Source organism: Macrotis lagotis, chromosome 4 (assembly GCF_037893015.1).
Source record: "Macrotis lagotis isolate mMagLag1 chromosome 4, bilby.v1.9.chrom.fasta, whole genome shotgun sequence".
In the NCBI taxonomy this organism is placed as follows: domain Eukaryota; kingdom Metazoa; phylum Chordata; class Mammalia; order Peramelemorphia; family Peramelidae; genus Macrotis; species Macrotis lagotis.
The window spans coordinates 140681396-140708059 of NC_133661.1; the positions used below are offsets into that span (position 1 = coordinate 140681396).

Sequence of the window (26664 nt, forward strand, 5' to 3'; positions counted from 1 at the left end):
AAAATAAAAAGGAACAATCTAGGAGACCAGTGATTATTATGAATAGTTATGATGTCATGAAGCACCATTTATTTGTTGTTTATTAATTTTCATAGCATAGTTTTTTAAAGCTTTCTCCAGATATATTTTTTGTACAAATACATTTATTTTAAAGACAAAATAGTAAAAAAAAAAAATTGAACTGTTCTGCCATTGGTTACCTGTTATTTAATTGTATTTTCTGTAAGTTATTTCATTTTTATCAGGATTGTATGATGTTAAGAGTATAGTTAATAAATTGATAAGTTTTGATAGATTTTTAACAATAATCAAATATATTAATTGGTAATATCTTTGTTTTACATCTCATGACTATGTTGAAAATAATATGCAAACTTGTAAATTTTGTCATACTTTTAATAGCTACAAACATAATTCATGAACTAGATTTAGAATAAAGAATTTAATCGAGGTTAACTTATTTTTAATGTGATTCTTGTTATTCTATTTGCATTGTTTCGCAAAATTGTTTTCAATGTAAAGGTATTCTGGCTTGTATTCTGATTTCTGATTTTCAGCTGTGTCAATATTTGTTATAAAAATTAATATTGTAACTAATACCCATTTTCAAAGTGAACTTAAATTAGGATTTTGCAACACTGTTGAACAGGGCTAATGCCTAGCTTTTACATGTAAATGTTATAACATGTGAAACTAAGTAGTTTATTAGCTCTAAAATATAAATGAAAACTAAAATATTCCCTTTTTTCCCTCCTTTATTTTCAGCCTGGTTTGCCACCTCAGAATTTCTCAATGTCAGTTACTGTCCCAGTTACCAATCACAATGCTTTGACCTACACTAACCCAGGGAGTTCACTTGTATCCCCATCATTGGCAGCCAGTTCCTCATTAACAGACACAAGCATGCTCTCTCCACCTCAGGCTACAATGCATAGAAATGTATCACCTGGAGCTCCTCAGAGACCACCAAGTACTGGCAACACAGGTAATCTTTTCATTTTTTTCTGTCTTTTAATAGTCTTCGTACTTATTATAATAATAGAACTCCTTAGTAATTAATAACAAGTATTACATGACAAGAGTTAAATTGTCTTCCACCTCCTTACTGACTCAGAATAAGTTAGAATCATTGCTTTTCAGTTTTTTCTTTAATTTTAATTCAAGAATGAATTTTGAGAAGTATTAATATTTCTAAGATTTTTTGAAGGATAAAGGATAGTCTCTCTGCCTTTAATATTTCACTTTTAATGTTATTGAAATGATAAGATATTTAGAGTTAGTTAACAACACCCTAAGGTAATATTTGGTTGTACAAGAAAAAGTTTGTAAAAATGAGGTAAAAAATGGAAAAGATCAGGGTGAACTTGGTAAGTCAGGAAAAACAGACCTTAATTTGAACTTTGAATGCAATAGCTAGGATTTTTAAGGACCTTCCAGAAAGATGATGATGTTGTTGTTAGTCAATCATTTCAGATTCATTGAGATCCCATATGGAGTTTTCTTGAGGCAAATCTACTGGAGGGGTTTAACCATTTCCTTTTCCAGTTCATTTATTGATAAGGAACCCTTAAGCAAATAGGATTAAATGGTTTGCCCAGGCTCACACAATACAACTTGGTGTTCAAGACTAGATTTAGGTACCCAGGAAGATGAGTTTTCTGATCCCAGACCCATTACTCTATCATTGCTTGAATTTAAGGGATTTAAAACCTTGTATTCATGGAATAGTAATGAGACCAATTTAAATGGATTGATAGCATCATATCTAAGAAAAGTTCTATTTATTTTGGAAGAGGATCTACTCATGGATAAACACTACTGGATTTTCATGCTGGAAGTTCATTCATGTTAGTCCCTCTATCTAAACTAAATCTCCTCGATTTCCATCTCCTTCCCCCCCATCTCTATACCTGTGCAAATCCAGCCCATTCATTAAAGTCCAGGTTTGATTTCTTCTATAAATACCATATCACAGGTGACTTTCCTTTTTCTTAATTCTACATTCATTTGATTGGATTATATCTAGTTAATAATTTGGATTATATCTAGTTAATAATTCAGGAATGTCTTTTTGCCCCCAAATTAAATATAATGATCCCCTTGAGGAGAGGAACCATGTTTTTTCACTTAACTTATTTCCCATAGTACCTAAAATGGTGCCCAACACAAAGAAGACAATTAAAAATTGATGATTCATTAAGAAAATTAAGGATAAGTATGATGGGACAAGATTATATAGACTTTTAAATAACATATTAAACCTGGAATTGATCTAAAGATGGGTTTTCTATAAGTTTTTGGTCAAGAGAATGATATGATGAAATAACTATCTTTTGTTTAAATTGCCCTGTCCTTCTTCCTCTCATTATGTAGGCATATTCTTCAAAAAATCATGTGGAAGGGGCGGCTAGGTGGTGCAGTGGATAAAGCACCGACCCTGGAGTCAGGAGTACCTGGGTTCAAATCCGGTCTCAGACACTTAATATTTACCTAGCTGTGTGGCCTTGGGCAAGCCACTTAACCCCATTTGCCTTGCAAAAAGAAAAACATAAAAAAAAAATCATGGGACATTTTAATATTGATTTCTTACCATTTTTTGATGTTCAGTGTACAAATAAGAATAGCTAATCTTTATGTCTTCATTTTAATATTAGGTGGAATGTTGAGCACTACAGATCTCACAGTGCCAAATGGAGCTGGAAATAGTCCAGTGGGTAAGTGATGTTATTCTTTGGTTCATCTCTATTTTTGAAACATCAGAAACTTGATCTCAGATCATTACCTCCTCCTTAATTAAAATTTAAGATAGAAAATAACTGGAAAAATGAGTAGACTGTTAGGTTTTGATTATGATTTTTTTTTTGCAAGGCAATGGGGTTAAGTGACTTGTCCAAAGTCACACAGCTAGGTAATTATTAAGTGTCTGAGTCCAGATTTGAACCCAGGTCCTCCTGACTTCAGAGCTGGTGCTCTATCCACTGCACCATATAGTATGATATCTTGTATAACTTCTATTTTGCTCTGCTTTGTTGGTAATATGCTACATCTTAAGCTCACTATGCTTTTCTTCATTGCCAATTGTGTTACTGCAACTTTATTTTAATGAAAAGCTGGTTGGTTCTTGTCATTTGTTATCAAAGACCAAAATGACATCACTGAGTTAGAGATAAGTTACATTGTGTCTGACTGTGGCTGGTCAGACCAATATGAACTTGTAATGCTCTACCAAGGCCAGGCACAAATAGTTCATATGATCACCTAGGGTGGTTACTTTAAACTGATGCATCTCATGTTTCCTTTGAGCAGTTTACATGCTGTCTTGCTTTTAGAGCACAGCACCCTCTCTGAGGGTGTGCTCTGCTGGGTCAGTGTCTCCCATGCTGTACAATCAATTCCAAAGCTGTTAAGAGAGACCTTCAGTGTGCTCTTATATCATTTCTTCTGATGTGAGTACCCTATAAGTGCCATGTGTGAGTTCTCTAAAATAGTTCTTTTTTGCAAGTGTACATCTGGCATTCTAGTAACATGTCCAGCCTATCATAGTTGCATCCTTTGTAATAATGTTGGAATGCTAGGTGGTTTCATTTGAGAAAGGACCTCAGTGTCCCGTATTTTCTCCTTCCAGATCTTCAGAATCCTCTTAAGACAATTTTAAGTGGAAGCGATTCAGTTTTCTGACAAGATGCTTGTAAACTCTCCAGGTTTCACAAGCTTATAGCAATGAGGTCAGCACAGTGGTAGTCAGTTTTGTACCTCTTTTCTCCCATACTGAGCTAGCTCTGGCAATGCATTGTCAATGCAAACCTCCCTTGGGAAAGTTCACTGTCAAAGTAAGTAAACTTTTCCACAGTACTAAAAACTTCATTTGCTGTAATCGATGGTTCCACATATGGATGATATGGTGCTGGCTAATGAAGCACCTGTATTTTCTTGGTATTAATTGTTAGGCCAAAATTAGCACAAGTAATAGATAATCATTACATCTCAGCTTCAGATGCTGCACTGAATGCACAATCATCTGCAAATAGAAGATCATGCACCAACACTCCCTACACTTTGGTCATGTCTTGTAACCTTTTCAAGTTGAAAAATTTACTTAAAAATGTGGTAGCTGACCTCATTGATGTGTCCATCCTCAGTGGATTTGATAACATGACTGAAAACATCATAGGAGCAAGGACACATCCTTGTTTCATTCTGTTGGTGACTGGGAAATCATGAGATCATTGTCCACTATCCAGAATCAAGGCAATAGACATACAGTGAAATAGACATACACTTCTGATGAGCTTCTTCGGGTAGGCACATTTTAACATAATTTTCCATTAAGTCCAGGTCTTGATGGTATGAATGGCCTTGGTCAGATCTACACATGTTGTATACTGACCTCTCTTCTGCTTCTGGCATATTTTCTGGAGTTGTTAGCAGCAAACATTATATCAACTGTTTCTTGATCTTTTCAGAAGCTATTGAGAAGGTCTCTGACAGGAATCTTACCAGCAGTGACTAGAAAAGAAACACCCCTGTGATAGCCACAGGTCATTCTATTTCCTTTACCTTTATATAGCTAGATAATGGAGACATCCTTGAATTCCTTGGGGATAATCTCATGCCATTTAACTTAGAATATTTCAGTCAGATTTTGTATGAATATTGGACCCCCCCACCTTTTAAATCTCAGTTGGAATAGAGTCAGTCACCTGAAAGGAGTCTGATGACTTTTAAAATCTCTTCTTCAGTTGGAATTTCATCTAGGGATAGATTGACTTCAACTTGAGTGACTTTAACTTAAATGTTCAATAACTTCTGATTGGTTGATATTAATCTGTTAAGAACACTATGGAACTATTCAGCCCTTCTATCTAGGATCATTTCCTTATTACTAATCAGCACTGAGTAGTTGAGATGCATATGTCTTTCTCTCATAAATAACCTTCAGGGTATCATAAAAGCACTTTGGGTTGTTACTATCTGCATAAAATTGAATTTCATCTGTCTTCTTATTTGAACCAAAAATCCTGATCTCTCTAAGCTTTACTTGTATTTTGTTAAAATTAAATGCTGCCTTCTTGGAATTGGATGAACAATCCTGCTAGCAAACCCTGTGGAATTTTCATTTTTCATTTAGGAACTTCTGTATTTTTGACATCATTTTCATCAAGACGGTCTTGATGTTTACAAGTGTTCTAACCCAGATGAACAAATGCAATGCTATACATCATATTTGCCTTCCCACTTTTGTTGTGAGAAGCAGTGAAAGGAAAAATAAGGTTACAGAAAGCTTGGCAGGGAATCTAGTTCAGGTAGATCTCCCTAGAATATTTAAACGTGAAATTGGAGGGAGACAACAGATAATAAATGGAAAGGATAGGTCAAGATGACTATAACAAATATTTGTCTCTGCCATGTAATTAATAGTGGAGTCTCCACATTTGGGTTCTAAGTAACCCCCCAACAGAAATAAATGGAAATGACACTAAACTCAAAAAGGAAGAATAGGACCAGGGTGGAAGTGACACTATTTTGAGAACACTGAAAAATCATTTTTCCAAAGAGAGGTGAAACTTGTATACAGTTGGAAAAACAACATGTGTTATTACATTAAAAATTTTGATAAAATAATAATGAGTTAGAGGGCAGAGTCAAGACAGCAAAGTAAAGGCAGGGACACCCATGAGCTCTACCCCAGACCATTCCAAAGAGCTTTAAATAATGATTCTAACCACATTCTAGAGTGGCAGAACCCACAGAAAGACTGAATGAAACCATTTTCCAGCCCAAGACAACTTAGAAAATCCATGGGAAGGGTCTGTAATACCAGGGTTAGAAAGGTCCCTCAGCACAGTCCAGGCTGTGCTGGAGCAAACCAGATCCAACCATCCAGAAACAGACCATGGGGCTCCTGGGTTCATGGTAGCAGTGGCATTTCCAGCCCTGTCATCCCAAAAATTCCCATGGACAGTTGGGAAGATCTGCAGGAAAACTCTGCCACATCAGTGTGAGAGAGGAGCCCAATCCAGCACAGGCCTCAGTGTAGACCCAGCCCCCAGGGACCAGGAGCAGGTCTGGGGAGCCACCTGGCATTTTCTTGCAAACTTCTCAGCCCACAGATGGTTAGGGGGTCAAGGGAGATTGCAGAAGTCTCTTTGCCATCCCTGAGGCAGACTCTGTTGTTTCACTAGGTTGCAGTCTAAGGCCCCAGTCTCAACAGAGCTTATAGCCTGCAGCAGAGCAAGGATTCTACTCACAGTTCCAGGGCAGAGGGGAGTGCTTGTGGTCATCCACAGGTCAGAGCACAGACCAGAAAACATCATAGCCTCTCATAAGACCTTGGAGGAATTGAGAATTTGCAGGTCCCGGGAGCAGGGGGTATCCTTGCAAACAGCTGCAAAAAAAAAAAAAAATACAAAAACCTGGGATAGTGCATCTCCACTCTGGAAGCAGAGCCCCACCTTAACAAAAAAGTTGGGAAAATGAGCAAATTTGAAGAAAAAAATCCAATCATAGTCAATTACTGTGATCCTTTAGAATATCAAAATACATACTCAGAACATAACAAAGTCAAAGCTTCTGAATCCAGAACCTCCAAGAAAAATACGAATTAGTCTCAGGCTATGGAAGTACTCAAAAAAAGATTTTGAAAATCAAGTAAGGGTGGTAGAGGAAAAATTGAGAAGAGAAATGAAAGCAATGCAGGAAATTTATGAAAACCAAGTCAGCAGCTTAGCAAAAGAGATATAAAAAATACTGAAGAAAATAACATCTTAAAAACCAGTTTGGGTCAAATAGAAAAAGCAGTCCAAAAGGTCAGTGAAGACAAGAATGCCTTAAAAAGCAGAAATGATCAGATGGAAAAGGAGATACAAAAGCTCTCTAAAGAAAATAATTTCTTCAAATATAGAATGGAGCTAAGGAAAGCTGATGACTTTGTGAGAAATCAAGAAACAATAAAAAAGAACGAAAAACTAGAAGAAAATGTGAAATATCTCATTGGAAAAACAACTGACCTAGAAAACAAATCCAAGAGAGATAAATTAAAAATTATTGGACTACCTGAAAGTCATGACCAGGAAAAAAAGGTCTAGACTTCATTTTTCAAGAAGTAATCCAGGAAAACTGCTCTTGATATCCTAGAAGCAGATGGTAAAATAGAAATTGAAAGAATTCACTAATCACCTCCTGAAAGAGAGCTCAAAATGAAAACTTCCAGAAACAGCCAAATTTCAGAATTTCCAAGTCAAGGAGAAAATACTACAAGCAGCCAGAAAGAAACAATTTCAGATATCATGGAGCCATAGTCAGGATAACACAAGCTTTAACAATTTCTACATTAAGGGCTGGTGGGGCTTAGAATATGATATTCTGGAAGGCAAAAAGAGCTTGGATTATAACCAAGAATCAACTATCCAGCAAAATTGAATATCATCTTTCAGGAAAAAAGATGGATATTCAATAAAATAGTAGACTTTCAAACTTCTCCTGATGAAATAACCAGAGCTGAGAAGAAAGTTTGATCTTCAAGTAGAGGAAGGACTCAGGTGAAGCATATAGAGAGGTGGCTAGAAAGAACAAATCATGAAGGATTTAATGATGTTGAACTGCTTGTATTCCTGCATGAGAAGATGATACTGATAAATCCTATGAACCTTCTCATTTATTAAAGCAGTTAGAAGGAGCTTATATAGACAAGGCACAGGAGGGAGATGAATACAAAGGTATTGTAAAGATGGAGTTTAATGGATGAGAAAGGAATGTACTGGGAGAAAAGGAAAGGAGAATTGGAATGGGCCAAATTATTTAACGTAAGAGGCAAGAAAAAGCTTTTACAATGGAATGGAAGGGGGGAAGGTGAAGTTACTCTGCTAGTAGCAGAGGTTCAAAGAGGAAATAAAATATACACTTAATTGGATAAAGAAATCTATCTTACCCTAGAGGAAAATAAGAGAGGAAAGGGATGGGAGAAGGGGTGGGGGGCACTGAGGAGGTAAGGTGTAGGTGATAGAAGAGAGGGAAGATCAGATACAGCACACATTTGAAGAGGAACAAGTTGAAAATCTGGTTGCTCCATGAAATGGAGTGAAGAAGTTTATATATATTCCCCATCAGCTGGTCTTTGCTGAACCATATTGTTGCCATTCTTTGACCTCTGTAATCATTTTGACTTCCATTTTCTGGTTCTGAACCAGGTCTTGACTATTTGTAAATTTCAGATTCTCAGACACATTTCAAATCTGCTGTGGGGTGAGGTAATTTTGCTCCTCGAATCTACTATTGAGCCTGAGAGAACCCTGCCTTCATCTTGGGATTTTTTTTTTAGGCACTGATCTTCTTTTCCCTAATAGATCTTGGACTTGTTCTGGGAAGAAATTTTATTTAAAGTCAGACTAGTTTCAGAGGATTATCTTGAATAGACATAAGAGGAGCAGGATTTTGTATTTGGAAATTACAGTGAGGATTTAGGGAGGTAAATGGCTCTGGCTAGAACACAGAGATCTAGGTGTTGGAAGGGCAGTTTCCATTGTCTTCATACTAGCAGGACTGGTATTACCATAATTGAGAGAGCAGGAGGTCATATTTTAGAGAAAATACTTGAAGGAGGGAATCCAATCTGAGCAGTCCCAATAAGTCCAGGAGGAAAAGTCAAAAGTGCTTTGCAAAGTATGAAACACTATATAAATGCAAAGTAGTCTTTGAGTTAAAAATACTCAATAAATGAAAAAGACTCTGACTTACTTAGGAAGACTGGCCAAACCAAAGGGTAAGGGGGTGGGTGAGTGGGTGGGTGGGTGTGGGTGAGTGTGTGGGTATGTGTGTGATAACTTTGACTCTTGTTATCTCTCCCTCACTTGGCATATCTCATCACTTATCAGTTTCCAAAAGTGATTCTTCAAATTTATTCTACCTCCTTAACAATTCACATCCCTTATCTCATTTCCAGTCCTTCCAAAATACCAGCATAATACATTATCAGCCTCCTATGCTACTTCAGTAACTTAACAGTTTTTCCTGCCTCCATGCTTCCTCTCTTTCAGACCAATCTTCCTCTATTATTATTCTAGTCATATCACTATTTTGCTCAAAAATCATCCATGATAACCTATTACCCACTAAGTAAAATTATTAAAGATACAACACAATTTAGTTCCAGCTTCCCATTTCAGCTTTATTACAATATATATTTGTTAAAGTATTACCAAATTATTTTTCAAAATGGTTAGATTAAATTTGGAGTTCTAATCACCAGATAAGGGAAACCTTCAAGATTTTGTTCATATTTTCATTTTCTTTATAATCCAAATCATCTATTTTATTTTTATGATTATTTTTATTCTTTTGGTAAGAATTCTCCTCTGAGGGACAGCTAAGTAGTGCAATGGATAGAGCCCTGGCCATGGAGTCAGGAGGCTCTCAGTTCAAATCCCACCTCAAACACTTAATACTTAGCTAATGTGGCCTTAGGCAAGATACTTAACCCCATTGCCTTGCAAAAATAAAATAAATTCTTCCCTGAGAGAAATTTGATATAATGGTATATACCAATTTAAACTTATTATAGTGTATTGTATAAGATAATCCAAACCTCATTTCTGCCAGGTTACCTTCATTGTCAGGAGTTTCTGAATTCCAGAATATTTGAGTTTATTTCTCTCTATAGTTTTTGATTGCTTGTTAAAATCCTTTCCACCTGCCTTCTCACTCTTTATCCATCTTTTAGTTCATTGCATTTCTGGTCTGCTTAGTTAAGTTATACCTTAGATACTACTGTACATCTGTTTCATTTAATATAATTTGTAATAATTTTCAACTTCAAATCTAGGTTTGAACTGCATTGTTAGTTATCCCATTGAGTTTGAGCATTTTGAAGTCTCTCTCTCTAAGCCATTTTTTCCCCTTAATTTTTGGAATATTAAAAGTACTCTACAGTTGTCCTTCAATATTTGTGTGGGTTAGGGGTGCAGGATCCCTATGAATGTGAAAAACTATGAATAACTGTAGGCCCCACCCCAAATCTTTAAAAATTCTGATTATATCTATTTAACCGACAAAACAAGTAGAACACCAGTCTGCACCTGATGCTGGTTCTATATGAGATAGATTAATGTTTCTCAGCTTTTCAAGTATAGCTACAACTGCTTCACAGATTCTTTTCTCCTTTGAGAAGCACAGTGGGAGAAAATCACAAGAAACAAGAGAGGACATTCCCAAAAGGGAAAGGATAGCCCAAGTTCTTTAGCACATTGAAACTGTTAACAAAATTTAACTGTTTGCAATAAATTTATTGAAACTCAGGTTTGTTGAGCTTGGGTTGATAACATATAGTATTGATACATTTAAAATAATTAGTATATAATATATATACTGAAAAAGAAATTGCATAAATTTCTTTTTATAACAATCTTTCTTTATCTCTGTAGAGAAGTTGTAGGGGGGGAAAAATTAAACCTATCAACTACGTTTAGATCCTGGTTAAAGTACTTTGTCACATGTTTCACTATGGACTCAAGCCTTTTAATCTTAGGTTTCTTCATATGTAAAGATAATATGTGTATTACTTACTTCACAGGGTTGTTGTGAGGAAAGCCTTTTTTACATCTTACTATGCTGTCTAAATGTGAGTTGTTAGATTTCTGATTGACCTCCTCCTCTATTCCCACCCCCCCCACCCCCTAAGTATTTTCTTCATTTTGTCCTTATATTGTTATAACCTTAAAGTTCAGTGAAGATTCATTTTTTTTTCTCTTGAAGTCTTGTTCATTGTTCTTTATCACAGGAGACAGTGACATCTGCTATACTTCTCTGGGATGAGAACTATTTTGACCTCTGTCTTTCTTCCTTGGTATCAACAGACAGTAATGAATTTGATTTTCCCTGTTTAGAGTTGTTGACAACCAGCTTTCATGTCTAAATCAGACAACAAGATAATTACCTAAAAACTGTTGCTTTGTTTTGTTTTTACCAGGTGAAATGACTGAGTTTCATGAAGTTGATAAATGAAAGCAGCTGGTTTTGATTGTAGTATTTAGTTACATATAATAAGTTATTTAATTTCCAAAATTGGAACTGTTGTATAATGAAGATTTAAAAAAACTGCCTTTGAACCATTTTACTAGTCTTTATTTAGGGATAAGGATAGGAATGGGAACAGTTATTTAATTGTAATAGAAAACTGCCAATTGAGGAATTGCCCATTCATGTTGTCACCTTCTCTGAAATTTATAGTCTTAGGGAATTATCTAGAACTTTGAGTAGTTAATGACTTGGCTAAAGTCACACAGTCATTAGGTAACAGAAGCAGGACTTAACCTGGGGCCTTACAGGCTTCAAGGTCAGCTTTATAATCATTATAATTACCCCCCAAAAAAAATTATATTAGCAACATTTATTAAAAACCTACTATGAGGGGTGGCTAGGTGATGCAGTGGATAGAGCACTGGCCCTGGAGTCAAGAGTACCTGAGTTCAAATCTGGCCTCAGACACTTAATAATTACCTGTGTGGCTTTGGGCAAGCCACTTAACCCCATTTGCCTTGCAAAAACCTTTAAGAAAAAACCTACTATGAGTAAAAACATTGGACTAATATTTGTGTTTATTAAGAACTGTTTTTTTCTTCTGTACCACAGGTATGGTAAAATAAGACACTTAGGTAGTTGTAATGAGCTTTTTGATTGTTAAAAGGACCAGTTAAGTAATTTTATATTATTGTATGTATAAGTATGAAATTTCCCTATTAGATGAACAACTTAAATGCATAAGCAAGAGACTTTCCTTAAAGATTACTTTAATTTTTGCAAAATTAAAATCTATAAACAAAATACAGATAATCTTTTTTAGTTTTGTGGAAGATAACCCCTGAGTACTTTTTATTTATTGTCAATAACTAGAGCTATTGTACAATCCTTGTCTCCTATAGGAAATTTACAAGATGTTTGACTACTACATCTTACAGTCAGTCTACAAAATCATTCAGATAATACTCATCAATTAAGCTCTCAATATGTGCTACTCTACCAGGAGACTATGACTTATTCTATAATTTTTGAAAGGGACTGGCAGGTATGAAGCAATCTTCCCTTTATACCTAAGTAAAGTATAAAAAAATCGGAAAGGAAAAAAGGGGACCTAATTAGAAATTTCTTTGAATGACAGAAAAGAATTTGACCCAGAAGCTAACGTGGAACCACTGAATTTTATTGAATAGAATAACATTTAGACAGGTCAGTAAGCAAAATATTATAGAAGAAGCGAATCCAGGACACAGTCCTGAGGGACACTTATCATTAGTATATATGAGCTGGATGAAGATCTAGCAAAGAAAACTGATCAGGAGGCTTCAGGCAGATAGGAAAAAAAACTAAGAGAAAACCCTGACTTGAAAACTCTAGAGAAAAGAGGGTATTTGATATTATTAAAGGCTCCAAAATAGAGATCAAGGAGAATGAATGAAGACTTAAGGTTTCACAATTAAGAGATGATTAACAACTCTGAAGATAGCAATTTTCTTTAAGAATTAAGAAAAGGGGTGGCTAGGTGGCACAGTGGGTAGAGTACCAGCCCTGGAGTCAGGAGTACCTGAGTTCAAATCCAGCCTCAGACACTTAATAATTACCTAGCTGTGTGGCCTTGGGCAAGCCACTTAACCCTACTTGCCTTGCAAAAACCTAAAAAAAAAAAAATTAAGAAAAGAATGAAAGGAAATACAGTAGAGGCACTACTAGCAGATGTTCTTCTCAAGTTTAGCTACAAATAGGGAGGGAATATCTTTATTGGGAATAAATCAAGTTAAGGATTTTGGGGATTTTTTGGAGAGGGGTTTGAGGATGAGAGAAACATGGCGTGGGGGGTTTGTAGGCAGTAAGGAAACAGCAAGAAGACAGAAAGATAAGTGAAAGAGTAAGGATAATAGAAGAGCCAGTCTACTGGAGAAGGCAAGATCACATGTACAAGTAGAGTGATTAGTCTTGGCAAGAAGGGCCACATCTTCTTGTGAGACAAGGATGAAGGAGGTAGGCATGTGGTTGATGTGAGAGATAAAGAAAAGGGCATAACAGAATGTCCTTAGTGAATTTCCTCAATTTTTTCAGTAAAATTATGAAACGGGGTTCTTAGCTGAGAGGATTTAGGATTAGGCCATAGGAAGCCACAGGAGGCTTAAGGAGGGATTGAAAGGTATGAAAAACCACTGTGGTGAGTTGGATAGTAGTGAGTCATTTAAGGAATATATACATACATATATATATATATATATGTATATATGTATGTATATAAAAAAGGACTGACTCGTCACATTAAAGGTCCATTTTATTAGAGGCAGTTAATGACTCAGTAGATAGGAGGCTGGGTGCTGAAGTTCAGAAAATCTGAATTCAAAATCTGGTCTCAGACACTCATTAGCTATGTGACCGTGGGCAAATCACTTGACATCTTTTTCCTCTTATTCACTGGAGAAAGAAATGGCAAGCCACTAAAGTATCTTTTGCCAAGAAAATACCATTTGAGGTCACAAAAAGTCAGCATAACTAAAGGACAATACAATAATAAACATAAATTTATAATTTTTGTGATTTTTTTTTCCCTCAGCTTCATTCAGGAGTATATGAATTAGGAATGAAGATAGAGAATAATCGACAGAGTGAGAGTAATCCAATGTTGAAGCTTTGCATGGCAAGGTTGACACTAGGATAAGGGTACAAGGAACTCAAGGAAAGAGTACTTAACCCTATGCCTTACACCTAGTAAACACTTAATATTAGATTATTTGATTGAGAAGATAACCATTGAAAATCTTCAGAAGAAATAAGAAGGGAATGAATGACAGAATTTATAACCTGCCTAGTAGAAATAATTAACAGAATAAAAAAATGTGAATACATGGAGATGTTTCTCAAAAAAATGTTACAGAGAGAAAAACATTGGGAATAAATACCAATATGCTGCAATAAAGAACAATCTGAGAAAAGAGAAGCAAAGAACAACACTAAAATACACGATTTCTTTTCAGGCAAAATACATTTATCTAGAAGACAGGATGCGTAGAGAAAACTTAAGGATCATAGCCCTCCCAGAATAACATTAGCAGGTCAGAAAACCTGAACACCATAATGCAAGAAATAATAAGTAAAAAACTACTCATAAGAAGCACCAATCAAATGAATCCACAGACTGCTGTTAGGGGGATAAAAAAACTGTTATGTTGCAAATTCAAAGACACATAATTTTTTAATTTAACAATTGTTTTGGCAGACAAATTCAACAGGTGATCAGGAGAGAAATCTTCACAAATAAGAGAAAATTTGAATAACAGAAGATATTGTATGTATCAGAAACTACAGTAGGGAATGGAATGATATATTACAAAAAAAGAGAGGAGCTCAAAATGCAACCCAGCATCATATATCCATCAAACTTAAACCTCATCAATAAAAAAAAAATGAACTTCGGTATAAAAAATAAGTCATTTGAAGGATTCCTGGAGGGGGAAAAAGAAGATTAAGATAAGCCTTTTTGACTTACAGTCTTTCCAAACAATGAAATATAAGAAACATCAATAAAGCACAGTCACTAAGGAAGACATAATAAAATATTACCCCATTTCTAGGGATTATAGAAGAAAAAAAATTAGAGAAAGACATCTGTTGGTTTAAAAAAGTCACTGTTAAGATATTTTTTAATTAAAATACATAAGAGGGTAAAGATGAAAGCATGATTTAAAGAAAAAAGGAGAAGGTGATGATGAAAGAACAGATCTGAAGCACTATGAACTGAAACCCTTAAACCCCCCCCTCCTCAAAGCTAAATTAACATCTTTTGTGGGATTAAACAGCAAAGTGGAAGGGTGCATAAAAAGGGAAATAGATTAGAAAGAAATAAGTTCAGGGGGCGGCTAGGTGGCCCAGTGGATAAAGCACCGGCCCTGGAGTCAGGAGTACCTGGGTTCAAATCTGGTTCGCAGACACTTAATAATTACCTAGCTGTGTGGCCTTGGGCAAGCCACTTAACCCCATTTGCCTTGCAAAAACACTAAAAAAAGAAAAAAAAAAGAAAGCAGTTCATGATGTATCCCAATATTAACTTCAGTTTCCTCAGGAAGTAGAAGAACCACAGTAAATTGGGTTAGGTAACAATAAGAGATATTGACATAGGAAAGAAAGGTGATTTTTCAGTCAGTTGGAGGAATGATGTTTGCCCTTCATTCTCAAAGAGAACCATGACATCAGGGAGGTGATACCATGACAAGCACATGAATTGGATTTGAGTGAGGGGTTGCTGGACTAAGTCATCAGCTGCACTTTCAGAACCATCTATGAATCAGGATGCCTGGAAACAGCCCTGGATGTGGGGCAGTCAAGGTTAAGTGACTTGTCCAAGGTCACACAACTAGTCATTGTCAAGTGTCTTGAGGCTGAATTTGAACTCCTATTTTCCTGACTCCATGACCAGTACTCTATCCACTGCACCATCTGGAAAAGGGTACCACTGAAGAATATTCCCATGGGAGGAGAGATATTCTGTAATGAAAGATGGGTACTTTACCATGGGTCTAATACCACTACTTTGTGGAAGAGGGGACAAGGGAGTGCAAGGATCTACATATAAAAAATTGCAAATATTGTCTGATTGTTAGGTGGTACTTTAAGCAGAGTGCTGAGCCTGGAGTCAGGAGACTCAAATTAAAAGCTGGCCTTAAAAACTAGCTGTTTGGCCCTGGGCAAGTCACTTAATCTATCTGCCTCAGTTTTCTAGATTCTAAAATGGAGAAAATAGTATCTACCCCTCAGAGTTATTGTTAGGATAAGATGAAATAATATCTATTAAGTGCCACCACAATTGTGGCTTAATAAATACTTGTTCTCTTCCTGCCCTTTCCTTTTCATGTATTGCTCATGTTCAGTTATTCTAATTTTTTCTATTCTTTTTTTCTTATAAGGGATAATTCTGCAAAGTAGGGAGAAGAAATACTATATGGTATTCTAGAAATCTAGGTAATGTCAAAACAAAGTTACTGAAAATCCACTTTCAAAAAGTTACATATTGAATTTCTTACTTTACAAGAAAAGCAAGCTCTACCTAAATGTAGACACACAATTTCATATATATAGTCATTGAATTTTTCTATAATGAAAGTAAAAATGCTCATTTTATTTGATATTTCTTAAGTTCAGACTAAAATAAGAAATAATTCTCTCATAGTCTTAATAACTAGTCAAGTCATAACCTCTGGGCCTCATTTTCTTTATCTGTAAAATGATAGAGCTAGACTGAACCACTGGGGTCTTCAGGGTAGATGTTTATAAACTTTTTTTTCCATTGCTGTACCCTGGTGCTGGAATAATAATCTATTAGTCCTGTTTTTCCATTGTTTTTTCTATTTTTCTGTGACCTTTCTCACTCTACATGACCTCCACTCTTTATAAAATCAGGCTTTGTTGAAGTATGAAGAAAATAAAAATGTATAGGTTAGACTTCTGTTCTGCCTATTAACAGATATCTCCCTTTTGCACCATATTCTTTTCTCTTATGGTACATATATTATCTCTTCTTGCCAAATATATCCATCTTTAATTAGTTACTTAGACTGAGAGCGCATACACACACTCTTTTTCTTTCTCTCTCTCTCTCTCTCTCTCATACACACAAACACACACACACACAAACATACACACACACACACATTCCTGTTAAGATCTAAATAAAGTTGCTTTTAAAATTCATGAAAATGATTTCTTTTTAAAATTAGTACATGTACTGGACTGAAGAAATCCCAGAACTAAATGTGTTTAAATGAAAGGGAATACTAAAGCATTTTTTCTTAATAAAAATATCTGTTATTTTGTAAATAAAAAAGAACCAAAATGTGAATTCTCACTAAAGAATGTGACTCTTGGCCACTTTAGCAATTCTTGTGTCTGTCATTTGTTGATTTTTTTTTATAATTTTGGATGGGAAATGGCAAAGACCTCATTCCTAATTTTAAAATTTAGACATTCAAGTTGTGATTCAGCAAAATTATTATGTCACCATAGGCAACTTTCAGACCTTTGTTTTCTAGTTATATTTTTAGGAATACTGAATTGTGCAAAGTACATTTATACTGTATATAGAAATGCTTTAGTGTTTTGTTTTGTTACCAAAACTCGCCAGGTACAAAGTGACTCAATTTCTTTGTTTGCAACACACACACACACACACACACACACACACACACACACACACACACTTAGGGACATATGAACCATTGTGTTAGCAGATTTCATTCGCCAAACACTGACCAATAATCAGGTACAAGGCATGATGTGAGGTGTAAAAAGTGATTTAAAGTTCCTCACATCTACTCTACAGAATTTTATAGCCTAAATGGGAAGATAAGCATAGTATCTAAAATTTAACATTAAAAAAAAAAGCTGACATTTCCCAAGCTTAGACCCAAAAGACAAGGCATATTTTCCCATTTTACAGAGTAATAGACTATGGGTTTGAAATCACATGTAAGGTTATATTTTTTTTTTGGTAAATTTTTTAATTTGGTTTATAATCTTTTTTTTTCTTTTGTTTTAAGGGATGATCATCTGGGGTAGGAAGGGGATGGGTATGCATTGGCTAATGTAGGAAAAAGTTAAATATTGTTTTTAGTGATTGACATTTGTAAAATGTTTCAAAGTTTTTAAAAAAGCAAACATTTAAACATTCTCTTATAAAATTCTTCATAATGGGGCAGCTAGGTGGCACAGTGGATAGAGTACTGGCCCTGGAGTCAGGAGTACCTGAGTTCAAATCCGACCTCAGACACTTAATAATTACCTAGCGGTATGGCCTTAGGCAAGCCACTTAACCCCATTGCCTTGCAAAAACTAAAAAAAAATTTAAAAAATATTCTTCATAAAAACCCTATATGTTGGTTTGTTGGTGAGAAAAACAAATTCAACATTTAAGATTGCTTGCCCAAGGCCATTAAGGTGGTTGAGTCAGACCTAGGATTTGAGCCTAGGTCTCCTTGGTCCAAAAAATTTTTCCTTATCTGCCAAAGCTTTATAATTTCTAGTCTTAAGTGAGACAGAAATAAATGGGAAAAAGGGGCGGCTAGGTGGCACAGTGGATAAAGCACTGGCCCTGGAGTCAGTTCAAATCTGATCTCAGACACTTAATAATTACCTAACTGTGTGGCCTTGGGCAAACCACTTAACCCCATTTGCCTTGCAAAAACCTAAAAAAAAAAAATAAATGAGAAAGATCACATCCAGAGGACAGGATTCCGATAGTGTTCCATGGAGGAAAAAAGAAAAATGGGAGGAATCTTTGTCAGATAGAAATGAGGGATATTTTAGATAAAAGGCACAGAAATAGAAAAATGCAAGAAATAGAATGATTTGAAGTATGGGGTATTATGAAACAGACTTCTGGAAAATAAGACTGAGAAAGTGGATAGGGAGCAAACTGTGGGGGTTCTTGAATGCCATACTAACAAATATGTACTTAACTCTGTTATCAGTGAGCAACCTTTAATGGTTTTTAAATAGGATAATGGAATAATCAGGGCTGTACTTTTGGACAATTGTTCTAATACAGCATGTTGGATTAATTGGAAGAAAAAAGAAACTAGACAGGGAACCAATTATAAGACTATTGTAGTAGCCCAGGAGAAAGTTAAAGAAAGACTGGACCAGGATGGGTGACAGTTAAAATGTAAAGAAAATGATGCAAGAGAAAGATTTTATTTTTTTTAAATAAGCCATCTCTAGGACTTGACAACTGATGAGCTATGGGAGAACAGGGAAGAATCAAAAATGACACTGAAGTTCCAAGCTTGAGTGCCTGAGAAGATAATATATAATGATTAGAAATATTGAAGACAGGAGGAAGGGATAGATAGAAAAGATGATGATTTCATTTATATACAAGTTGAATTATGTCATATTTATAAGCATCTAGAATGTATGGGGGTTTTTTGCTTTGTTTTGTTTTGGGTTTTTTGCAAGGCAATGGGGTTAAGTGACTTGCCCAAGGCCACAAAACTAGGTTATTATTAAGTATCTGAGGTCACATTTGAACTTAGTTTCTCCTGACTCCAGGGCCAGTGCTTTATCCACTGTGTCCCTAGGCGCCCCTAGAATGTATGTTAGTTCTATAATTTTGAGCCTTGAGGAAGAGAAATATAATGAATGTAAATTTAAAGAAAATCAACTATTATTCAAAAATCCTTTAACTCAAATCACCCCTCTTCCATAGACCTGCTGTGTAATTATTTAGCATTTCTCTGCTTAACTCTCTATACCTGAAAAGGAATTCTATTGGAATATTATTTTCTTATATTAGTATTGCACAAATAAATTGGATCATTAGTATTTCCAAGCCATTTTAGATTTCATTGAAGATAAAATTTATGATACACATAGCAATAACTGACAAAATTTGTCAACAAAGGGGCGGCTAGGTGGTGTAGTGGATAAAGCACTGGCCTTGGAGTCAGGAGTACCTGGGTTCAAATCTAGTCTCAGACACTTAATAATTGCCTAGCTGTGTGGCCAAAACCTAAAAAAAAAAAAATTGTCAACAAATCTATTGTGTATCATACTCACAGGATGGTTTGAGCAAGTTAAGGGCTCCCTAGAAAAGAGGCAGTATTCACCAGGCCTGTTAAGCCAGTGGTACCATCTCTGTTTTTAACCTAAAGGGAGCTAGCCAAGACACTGAGACTGAGTTCTCAGGAAAAAGCAATGCCACCCAGACCACCAGGTCCATTTTCACTGTAGCATCCACAGTTATTGAGAAAGCAATTCCTGTGGAAAAGGTTCACTATGCTCCCCACCACTACATTCACCAGCACTGACTGCTGCATCCAGACTTTATTCATTTTAATGTTTCTATTCTCACATATGGCCATTCCATATTTATTTTAGAACATCTAGATCAAAAGTTTTAATGCAGAAGCCCAAATTATTATTTTGTTATGTGAATGAGTTTTTATCCAACTATATAGATTTATTGGTTAAAAACTTCATATTAATGACAAAATGAATTGCTTTTCAGAGCATCATCTAAAATATATATATCCATTCAGATTCTAAAATGAAATCACAGAAAAGATTAATAACATCATTGACTACAAATTATTCTTAGAATAGTCATAGCAAGAACATAGAGTACTTTCCATTGCATTGCTTCACTTGATATGATTTATACTTAAACATGAACTAGAATAAATTGAATGTCATATCTTGTAGTTGTAGAACAATAAATGAGATTAGCTGCATTAATTTTGGGGAATATTCATATGTAATTTACTGAAGATGATTATTTTCATTTTTGTTATTATAAATTAATTCCAACTCGAAAGCAATTTTACCAACAAAGAAGTTATTTTGAAAATATACTTTTTTCAAACATGTAAAATACAAAAGTTTAATATCTTTTTTACATTTAAAAATGAATTATATACTAATTAATTTAACAACATACAAATTATCTTCATTTTATTAAAATCTTTTTTCCTGTCATTTAAAGAAATTAATTAGAACTGAAAAAGTTTGCTAAAAAGATCACAGCTCTGTACTATAAAAATATCAGTTGGTATTCAAAAATGAATATAATTTGAGTATGGCCACTTGCCAGACACTCAAATCACTCTGTAATCATTATCCTGATTTTACATTAAAAAATACTATGCTTTTGCTCCCTTTTCATTCTATTTGTATTTGATTTTCCTGAATTTATCTATTTGAGAAACATGTGGAAGTGCAACAACTTCTTGAGACAGCAGTACTTTTAATGCAAATGTGTTTCTTTGCATTATCTTGAATTTGGGGGGGGGGGTTAGAATGACAGGAAGTTATATTACTTTATCCTTTTGATTTGAATACAAATTAAATGAATAATCTCCTGTAGCAAATAGAATTACATAATTATTGTCATGAGAAAATAAATATTAAGCATAAATATGTCCTTGATACTTAATACTTAAGAGAAAGAATTATTCTTTGAAAGGTTCTGATACAATTCTGTCGACATTGCTGTTAGTCCTTTTTTCTCTGGTTGGGGAGGAGGATGGGTGAACATGATTTAAATAAATTTTTGTATTAAATATACTGTAGCATAATCTCTTGGCATGCAAATTATTTTGTATTAATTTATCTTGCTCTTGGAGATATTCTCCCAGGAAGTAGGTTAAAACAATTTTTAATATTCATTGGTTGGTTTGTTTTTGTTTTTATTTTTGTTTTGTTTTGGGGTTTTTTTTTTTTTAGCAAAGTAAATGGGGTTAAGTGGCTTGCCCAAGGCCCACACAGCTAGGTAATTATTAAGTGTCTGAGACCGGATTTGAACCCAGGTACTCCTGACTCCAGGGCCGGTGCTTTATCCACTGCACCATCTAGCTGCCCTGTTTTTATTTTTGAATCCCAAATTCTATCCTTCTCTTCTCCTTCCCTGAGATATCAGGCAATCTGAAATAGGTTATATATGTGTGCAATCCTTTAAAACATTTTTCCATATTCATCATTTTGTGCAAGAAGAAGGAGGGGTGGCTAGGTGGCGTAGTGGATAAAGCACCGGCCCTGGAGTCAGGAGTACCTGGGTTCAAATCCGGTCTCAGACACTTAATAATTACCTAGCTGTGTGGCCTTGGGCAAGCCACTTAACCCCATTGCCCTGCAAAAAAAAACACCTAAAAAAAACAAAAAAAAAGGAAGGAAAAATGTATGCTTCAGTCTGTATTCAGACACCAGTTCTTGCTTTATAGGCATATAGCATTTTTCATCATGATTCTTTGAGATTATCTTAAATCATTATTGTATTACTGAGAATAGCTAAGTTATGCACAGTTCATCATTATACAATATTGTTATTGTGTACAGGGTTCTCCTAGTTTTGCTCTCTTCATATATCAGTTCATGTAAGTTTTTATGAAATTGTTTCTTGTCATTTCTTGTAGTCCTATAATATTCCATTACAAACATATACCACAACTTGTTCACCTATTCCCAAATTGATGAACATCCCATCATTTTCAATTCTTAGCTACCACAGAAAAAGTTGCTATAAATATTTTTGTACAAATAGTTTCTTTTCCCTTTTTTTTCTTTTAATCTCTTAGGGATACAGACCTAGCAGTGGTATTGCTAGATCAAAGTATATGTAGTTTTGTAGCCCTTTGCACATATTTCTGCATTGCTTTTCAGAACGTTCGGATTAGTCCACAACTTCACCAGTAATACATTAGTGTCCCAACACTTATTATTTTCCTTTTCTGTCATTATTATCTGACAGGTGTGAAGTTGGTACCTCAGAGTTGTTTTAATTTGCATTCCTCTAAGTCATTGGTTATTTTTTCATATGACAGAGATTGCTTTGATTTTTTTTTGTCTGAAAACTACATGTTCATATCCTTTGACCATTTATCAATTGGGAAATCTGTATAAGTAGTTTAGTAATAATTAAATGCATGGGAACTGATGAGATTTCCAAGTGAAATAAGGGATTCCTCTATTCCCTAATGGATTCAAAATGCCACTCTCAATATCATCTTTTCATAAGTTTCTCACACCTTTTCCTTTAAAAAATTTTAAATTTATTTTTGACATTCATCTAAAAGTTTTTTTGAGTTCCAAATTCTTTACCCCCCCATTGTGAAGTCAAGCAACATGATATACATGGGAAATCATGCAAACATTTTCATATTAATCATGTTGCAAAAGAAAACATGCTTGCTCCCAAAACAGGAAAAAAGAAAGAAAATGAAAAACATGCTTCAGGAAGATTGAAGGATCTTCCACTGTCAAGGACAGGAGGCACAGCTGTGCTGACCAGACATGGCTGGGTCTTTGTCTGCAGAGAGAAAGAGATAGCACACATTGAGAGCAGTAGCCAGGCCAGGTCAGGTGAAGGAGGAGGCTGTTGATGGTGGACACTTGAAGGGGAGCAAGGCAGAGAGGTCAGCTGTAGTTTGCAGCCACAGGGATGGTCACAGGGAGTAAGGTCATTTGTAGGATACTGTGACTAGTGACTCTTAACCTATTCCTTAGGAGTGAAGAGAAGAGCCCAAGGTTGGGCCCCAGGACAGACTTCAGAAAATAACAATACAAAAGACATGCATCTTAGGGCATCATTCTCCATACCTTGGTGATGCCAGGAAAAAATGTCGCTGCTAAGGGTTTGGGCAGAACATGAAGGAATTCGTGTAAAAGACTGCTTCTGACCCAAATGAAAAAGGTCTATTTAAGTATTACTGTGATTATCAAAAAATAAGGAAAAGAAAGAGTAAAGGTAATTGAAAGTCTGCAATAGCAGCCCCATGGATGACTTTGCCATGAGAGGATGAACAATAAGGAAAGTATAGAAGTATGAGGAGTTACCTGGAGGATAAAACTCCCCAAGAGCAGTCTAACTTAACCTGAAGACAAGCACTTAACTGAGGAATGAGTGAAGTTTTTAAAGAGGCAGGAAGATGAGGTAATTAGGTATACATGTATATGGGCAGTAACTTAGAGTAAAAATAAAGTAATTAGGTTTTGTGAGGATGAAGGGTGGTGGGTCAAAGACTTAATCCTTTCAGCCTAAGGCAGGGATTCTTGTTTTGTTGAGATAGGCTTGTGGGGGGGGGGTAGATATTTACTTGGGGTCTTTGCCAGGGAGGGGCAAGGTTCTTTGCTAAAAGTTCATTGACCTATCTCATAGTTTGGGTAATGGGATTGGGGGGTTGGGGGGTGGTACATGATCAGAGCAGATGAACAAACTAATTATAGAACATTTCCTCCATGTCATTGGGACTATAACTTGATTACACTAACAATTGCTTAAAATAATAAATATATAAATGAGCTGAGTGAAGTAGGAAAAACCCAACCAAAGATAATTACTATGGGTATTTACAGTAGATCTGGGTTTATTTTCAGAGAAAGATAATGGAGCTTAAAAAGACATTTTTTAGTGAGAAATATCAAATGGTCCCAAGCATAAAAAAGAGGTTTTGGAAGACTTCTAAAAATATTTTAAAAATAAGGGATGGAGGAAAAATTTGGAAAAAAATAAGAGCAATTCAAGGAAATCAAGAAAATTATGAAAAGAAACTCAACCAAAACTCAACCAACTCAAAATAATTTCTTCAAAACTAGAATTGAGCAAGGAAGAACTAATGATGTTCTAAGATACCAAGAAATCAAAACAAAATCAAAAGAATGAAAAAATAGAAGAGAAAGTGAAATATCTCATAAGAAAAACAAGTGATCTAAAAAAACAGATTAAGGGGGGGGGAGCCAAGATGGCAACAGGAGAAGAGCCTCTCCTAGGTGTTCTCTCCATAATATTTCAAAAATCATAAAATTATGACTCTTTTTAATTTTTAAGAGACAGAACCCCCAAAGGGATCCAGTAAGGCAATTCTCCAGACCAAGGTAACCTTAAAAATAGTGGAAAGGCTCCACTCCATGGGGTTAGAGGGGCGGCCCCCCAGAGTGAAGGAACTTCAGCCTCCTGGAGGCAGCCTCAGGGTGCCTGGGAGCCATGGCTCACAGCAGCAGGGGCAGTTTCCTGAAGTACATCCCAGGGAGTACAGGTACAACTTAGAATATCAGCAGTGGGGGATGTCTGCCATAGGGAGGGCATGAAGCCCAGCTCTCAAGGCACTCAGAGAGCAGCAGTGACCACAGCAGCTCAGATCCAGGAAACAGAAACCAGCAGAGCTGGTAAGCAGGTGCCCCCAGGCAACTGAGCCTTGAGTGCTCAGCCTGCCAAAAGTAGGGGAGTGGAGAAAGACTTCGAAGGTCTGTCCTCTACCTGGAACAGGATTCTGGGGCTCTGACCACATTCAGATCTGGATCACAGTTTAGGCCCCACCATAGAACAGCAGCCCCCCCCACCTCAGCCCCGTGGCAGAGGGGTGTATTGTGATCATTCACAGACCAGGAGGGAAGACAGCTTCACACACTGAGATCCTTGTGAGTAGGGGGATATCCCAATAATACTCAAAAGCTCAGGAAGCACCCCAAAACCAGGCACACAGTGGAGAAATGAGTAAACAGAAAAATAAAGAACACCATTGAGAAATACATTGTCTATGATCCCAAGAAGGATGAAAACACTCAGTCTGAAATGAGGAAGCAGAAGCTCCTGCATCTAAAGACTCCAAGAAAAAAACAGAAATTGGGCTCAGACTATGACAGAGCTCAAAAAAGACTTTGAAAATCAAATGAGGGAGATAGAAGAAAAATTAGGAAAAGAAATGAGAGAGATGCAGGAAAAACATGAAAAAGAAGTCAGCAGCTTAGTCAAGAAGATGCAAAAAAAATGCCAAAGAAAATAACATGTTAAAACCAGCATAAATCAAGTGGAACCGTTCAAAAAGTTATTTAGGAGAAGACTACTTTAAAAAAGCAGAATTGGCCAGATGGAAAAAAGAGATAAAATTCTTTGAGGAAAACAAATCCTTCAGATCTAGAATGGAGCTAAGGGAAGCTGTTGACTTTATGAGAAGTCAAGACACAATACTTCAACAACAAAAGAATGAAAAATTAGAAGAAATGTGAAAAACAAAAAACTGATATGGAAAACAGATTCAGGAAAGATAATTTAAAAATTATTGGAATACCTGAAAGTCATGATCAGGAAAAGAGCCTTGACATCATTTTTTTTAAAGAATTCCTACAGGAAGGGAAGCAAGATTGGAGGGGAGATTGTAAAACTCAAATAATATCTTTAATAAAAATAAATTTTTAAAAAATGAACATGAAAAAAAGAATTCCTATGGGAAAATTGCCCAGATATCCTAGAAGCAGAGGGCAAAATAGAAATTGAAAGAATCTACCAATCTTCCCTGGAAAGAGATCCCAAAAAAACCCCAAGGTTATTATAGCCAAGTTCCAGAACTCCCAAGTCAAAGAGAAAACACTACAAGCAGCCAGAAGAACACAATTCAAATATTGTGGAGCTGCAGTCAGGATCACAAAGGACTTAGCAGCAACTACATTAAGGGCTCGGAATATAATATTCCAGAAGGCAAAAGAGCTCAGAATGCAACTAAGAATCAACTACCCAGCAAAACTGAACATCCATCCTCTTCCAGGGGAAAAAAAATGGACTTTCAAGGATTTTCAATGAACCAGGGTAATTTCAGTTGTTCCTTTTGAAACAAACCAGAGCTGAACAGAAAGTTTGATCTTCAAATACAGGAAATACAGGACTCAGATGAAGCATAGAGAGTGCAGGAGAAGGGTAACATATGAGGGACTTGATGATGAAATGCATGTATTCCTGCATATAAAAATGATGCTGATAATATTCATATGAAACTTTTTATTTAATAGAGCAGGTAAAAGGAGCTTTTATAGATGAAGCACAGGAGAGAGCTGAATTTGAAGTTATAATAAATTGCAAAAATGGAGTCAGTGGCTGAAAGGGAAATATAATGGAAGTAAGAGAAAGGAGAGGTGGAATAGGCTAAGATATTTCATATAATATGATTTTTTTTATTATTGCAGTGAGCTATTGCAATGATATGGAAGGGGGAATGAGGGAACCTTTGCTCTCATTAGAGGTGGCTCAGAGAGGAAACAGCATATATGCTCAATAGGGTATAGACATCTAGAGTAAAAAGAGATGGGGGACGGGGGAAGGGGGGTTATGTGAGTGATGGAGGAGAGGGTAGACCATGGGGGAGAGTGGTCAGATGTAACACCTTT

At 35.7% G+C, this 26664-nt stretch overlaps 1 protein-coding gene across 19 annotated transcripts in view; it reads left to right on the top strand.

The window, feature by feature from the left end:
- MEF2A (myocyte enhancer factor 2A) overlaps positions 1-26664 on the top strand; it is a 239096-nt gene that overhangs the window by 175743 nt on the left and 36689 nt on the right. For all 19 annotated transcript variants that reach the window (XM_074234192.1, XM_074234193.1, XM_074234194.1 and 16 more), the window contains 2 exons: positions 766-985; positions 2655-2714. In XM_074234192.1, coding sequence (XP_074090293.1) covers positions 766-985; positions 2655-2714 — 280 coding nt within the window. The remainder of the gene's footprint in view (positions 1-765; positions 986-2654; positions 2715-26664) is intronic.